The 4,299-nt window shown below is 42.5% G+C and overlaps 1 protein-coding gene across 1 annotated transcript in view; it reads right to left on the reverse strand.

The window, feature by feature from the left end:
- The window catches only part of C3 (complement C3), an 82,542-nt gene that overhangs the window by 62,746 nt on the left and 15,497 nt on the right, over nt 1-4,299 (reverse strand). Inside the window, exons 6-9 of the mRNA XM_018565704.1 lie at nt 4,108-4,193; nt 3,001-3,088; nt 2,009-2,111; nt 1,008-1,128 (exon numbers count right to left, since the gene is read on the reverse strand). Of these exons, the coding sequence (XP_018421206.1) occupies nt 1,008-1,128; nt 2,009-2,111; nt 3,001-3,088; nt 4,108-4,193 (398 nt within the window). The remainder of the gene's footprint in view (nt 1-1,007; nt 1,129-2,008; nt 2,112-3,000; nt 3,089-4,107; nt 4,194-4,299) is intronic.

The following is a 4,299-nucleotide window of genomic DNA, read 5'->3' on the forward strand; positions in this document are numbered from 1 at the left end:
ATCAGTATATCGGATCCCTGACAGTGTATCAGTATATCGGAACCCCTGACAGTGTATCAGTATATCGGATCCCTGACATTGTATCAGTATATCGGATCCCTGACAGTGTATCAGTATATCGGATCCCTGACAGTGTATCAGTATATCGGATCCCAGAAGGTATATGCAGTGGGTAGCTGTGGGCATAGCCTTCTGTTTTAGGTTTTTCTTCTCTGTTTTTTTTTCTCCTCTCTGTAAGTTGAACTCGATGGACTTTTTTCAACCCGACTATGTAACTATGTAAAATGGAGTCTCTCACAAGAAAACAACATTCACTGTGAATTTTGTTAATTTGAGAATTATCCATCTACCTCCTTTCATTTTTATTCTTCACTACAGTGGAAAAAGAATGTCAATTTTACCCTATTAACCATTAGAAAATGGAATGAACGTTTCGAAAACCTAATCATTTCAAACAAAATTCTACTGGTGTATTGCCAGCTTAAAGGAGAACTATGAGGCGAGTGAAAATCACTAAACCTCATAGTGCGAGACGACTTGTGACAATTAAACTGTCACGTCAGCTCAATAGATCGGGAAGTGAGCAAACACATACCGTCGCTCACTCACTTCTCGATCTTCTCCCTGCAGAGAGCCGTGACTGTCACTCACGGCTCCCTGCAGCTATTACCCCCTCCCCTCTCCGATCCTTCAGCGCTGACTGGAGGAATGGACGGGGGGGGAGGCGGGTACAGCTGGCTCTGTCTCTAGATAGGCAGAGCCAGCTGTCACTCATGCAGCTGGGTGGATCTTGAGAGTAATGTCGGGATCCCTTCCGGCTGCGGCGGTCTCAGTATACCGCAAGCTGTAGCTCGCGATACACTGAGTTTTGGGTCACGGGAGGACGCTAGTATATGTCCTCCCGTGACCCTTTAGAGAACTTTGGAGAAAAACACTTACCCCCATAGTTCTCTTTTAAGGGTGGACAGTCCCTTTAACATGTAGTCAATGACGGCCCCTTTACCCACCTGAGTCAGTAACCACCGTGATAGACATATACAGAGTGAACTGCAGCATGTCATCAACGTTCTGGAAGTTCTTTATAAAATCTTTTCTCTCTAAGGTAGCCGTAGCTTCTCCACTTTCAATCTAAGAGAAAAAATGTGAGAAAAGAGCAAACAAAAAAGTTAATGCAAAGAGTGAAGAAATGTTATATAGGCACATATAAACATAGTCCCTACCACCTTTAATGGAGTGGCTACTAGACATTTTGCATTGCTAGAGCTGTAATCAGTCTAGTGGTCAGTAGTTGGTTATTATCTGGTTACTTCCAGGTGTTCTGCTGCTGACTGTACCTGCCTGAGTGGGGTGTGACCCTCCTGCAGTGTGGGACAGCCAATAGGGGAACATCTTGAGTGTCTATGCTTACCAGCCAATTAATGGGGGTTTCATGGCCAGTGGTGCATGCTGGGGGAGTGTATAAATACTAAGGGGAATTGCCATGTGCTCAGTACAGTCTGACCCCCGGAAAGATGGCAAAGCTGACTAGGCCTCAAGTCTGGAGGAGAAAACATGCAAACCCAGGTGGAGTCTGGAATTGTCTGGGGAGGAGAACCAGAGAAGCCTTATGCCTATAGGAGGTACCAGGGTCTGATATGGACCTCAGGTACAGGTCTGGTGTCTCTCCTATGGAAGATCTCATGCCAATCCCTACTAAGCTGTTGCTCTATTGCCCAGTGGCAGCCTTTTCTCCTAACGATTCAGCACTATGGAAGTGTGAACGGATTGGTGAGTTTGGAGTTTCTGTCCTATTTTTGCTATGGATTCTGAAGCCGTATACCCTCTCTCCCATTTATGCTGTTCTCAATAAAGCATTCAAAAAGGCACTTAATGTGAAGACACCATTGTAAATCACTCAAACCCCAAACCAACACATGAAACAGAGGCCAAATTGTGTTCAGACTACTAGCCATCAGGACGGTTTGGAATCATGGGCAGCAAAACCTGAACTCCGGAAAAATATACTAACCTCAATTCTCCTAAGGGTATTTGGAAAGCTGGTCTTTATACCATCCTTCATCACTCCGAATAATACAAATGCTGAACCGTCCAAATTTTTCCCATAGAGGAATCTGAAGGAAGATATAGAATAACATTGTAAACATATAAATGAAACAGACAGAGATCCCCCATCACTAGAACACACACCTCTCATACACAGATCACCCATCACTAGAACACACACTTCTCATACAGAGATCACTCATCACTAGAACACACATACCTCTCATACAGAGATCACTCATCACTAGAACACACATACCTCTCATACAGAGATCACCCATCACTAGAACACACATACCTCTCATACAGAGATCACCCATCACTAGAATACACACACACCTCTCATACAGAGATCACCCATCACTAGAAGAACACACACCTCTCATACAGAGACTACCCATCACTAGAACACAAACCTCTCATACAGAGATCACCCATCACTAGAACACACACCTCTCATACAGAGATCACTCATCACTAGAACACACACACCTCTCATACAGAGATCACCCATCACTAGAACACACACACACCTCTCATACAGAGATCCCCCATCACTAGCACACACACATACCTCTCATACAGAGATCACCCATCACTAGAAAACACACACCTCTCATACAGAGATCTCCCATCACTAGAACACACACACCTCTAATACAGAGATCAACCATCACTAGAACACACAACTCTCATACAGAGATCACCCATCACTAGAACACACACACCTCTCATACAGAGATCACCCATCACTAGAACACACATACCTCTCATACAGAGATCTCCCATCACTAGAACACACACACCTCTCATACAGAGATCAACCATCACTAGAACACACACACCTCTCATACAGAGATCACCCATCACTAGAACACACTCACTTTCAGTGCAGTGATAACTAATCACTAAAACAATCGGCATTTTTTTGGTATAACACATTTATGATGTACTCACTTTGCTCTGATGTCTACAATAAATTCATTATCATCAATGTAAAAGAATTTTTGGTCTGGAATCAGTTGGATCTCAAATGTTGGCAAGACTAAAGATAGAGAAAGATGGTATTACGGAATAGGAAGCTACACCATTTCTTTTTGCCTGACAATGCAGAATAACACACTTACATCCCAACTTAGTTAAATACATTTTAGGTGCATCAAAACAAAAAGGTGTTTAAAAAATCTTTTGGGTTTTTGGGGGGTTTAGAAATCAGCCACAGCCTGAGTTGTAGAAAAGTCTGTTCCCTGCCAGCATGCTGCGGAGTGGGACTCTAGCTCTCTGCGTGGAAGCAGCAGCCACTGGGTAGAGGCCCTACCCACCCGCTGCTGAGTCAGACTCAGACCTATAGCTTTAAACTCAATAGGGGGCATGAGCTGTACTAATCTATAGGTCTGACTGAGATACCACTGCTTCCACACATGAAACCATGGCGCTTCTCTGCAGAATGTGGTTGATTTTTTAATGAAAAGGAATTGTAAGACTGTGTACACCTTTTGTTTTGATACACCGGAATATTTCGCTGATTTTAACTGAAAGTTTAATAAAGGTTTAAATAATAATAATAATAATAACAACAATAACAATAATATTAATAATAATATTAATATAAAACGTTATATTCACTTTTGGCCACCTAGGGGTCTGATGATACTTTTTTTTTTTTCTCACAAGCTAAATTGTATTTAATTGAAACAAATGTATGAATACTGGGTGAAAGTTGTAAACAGTAAAATGTAGCAACATACCACATCTTATCCAATGTACTTTCGGAGCTCTGCCTCCTCGTGGATTGCTGTATTCTTATGTGTTTTAAAGGTGACCCTACACTGCAAAAATAACATTTTCTTTTTCTATTGGTAATAACTGCTTACCACAGGGGTGGATACATTACTATGGAATTCAGGAGTCAGCCTGTCCTATACAGGAGCCAGCAGGACTTTTTTCCAGGAGCCGGCTCCATTGTCAACAACTAGAGAAAACCTTGAAAGTTAGGCGCCAGCTAGGATTTTGTAAGGCCCATTTACTACCTAGCTCCTGACATTTTACCAAGCCCTGACTTACCGTATTCCTTCACATCAAAATGTGCAGTATAGTTCTGGAGCGGAGTGTCTTCGTATTTTGCTGCTATGGTCCATGTCCCCAAGCTGCATAGGAAAAATGTGCATCAGTTTCATCCCTATGCATATAGAACAGTTCATTCATTTACAGCAGATGACGGTGATACTTTGTCACAATGTGGCCTCAGGGTTGAAG

This window comes from Nanorana parkeri, unplaced genomic scaffold, assembly GCF_000935625.1.
Source record: "Nanorana parkeri isolate BGI_ZX_2015 unplaced genomic scaffold, ASM93562v1 scaffold874, whole genome shotgun sequence".
NCBI lineage: Eukaryota > Metazoa > Chordata > Amphibia > Anura > Dicroglossidae > Nanorana > Nanorana parkeri.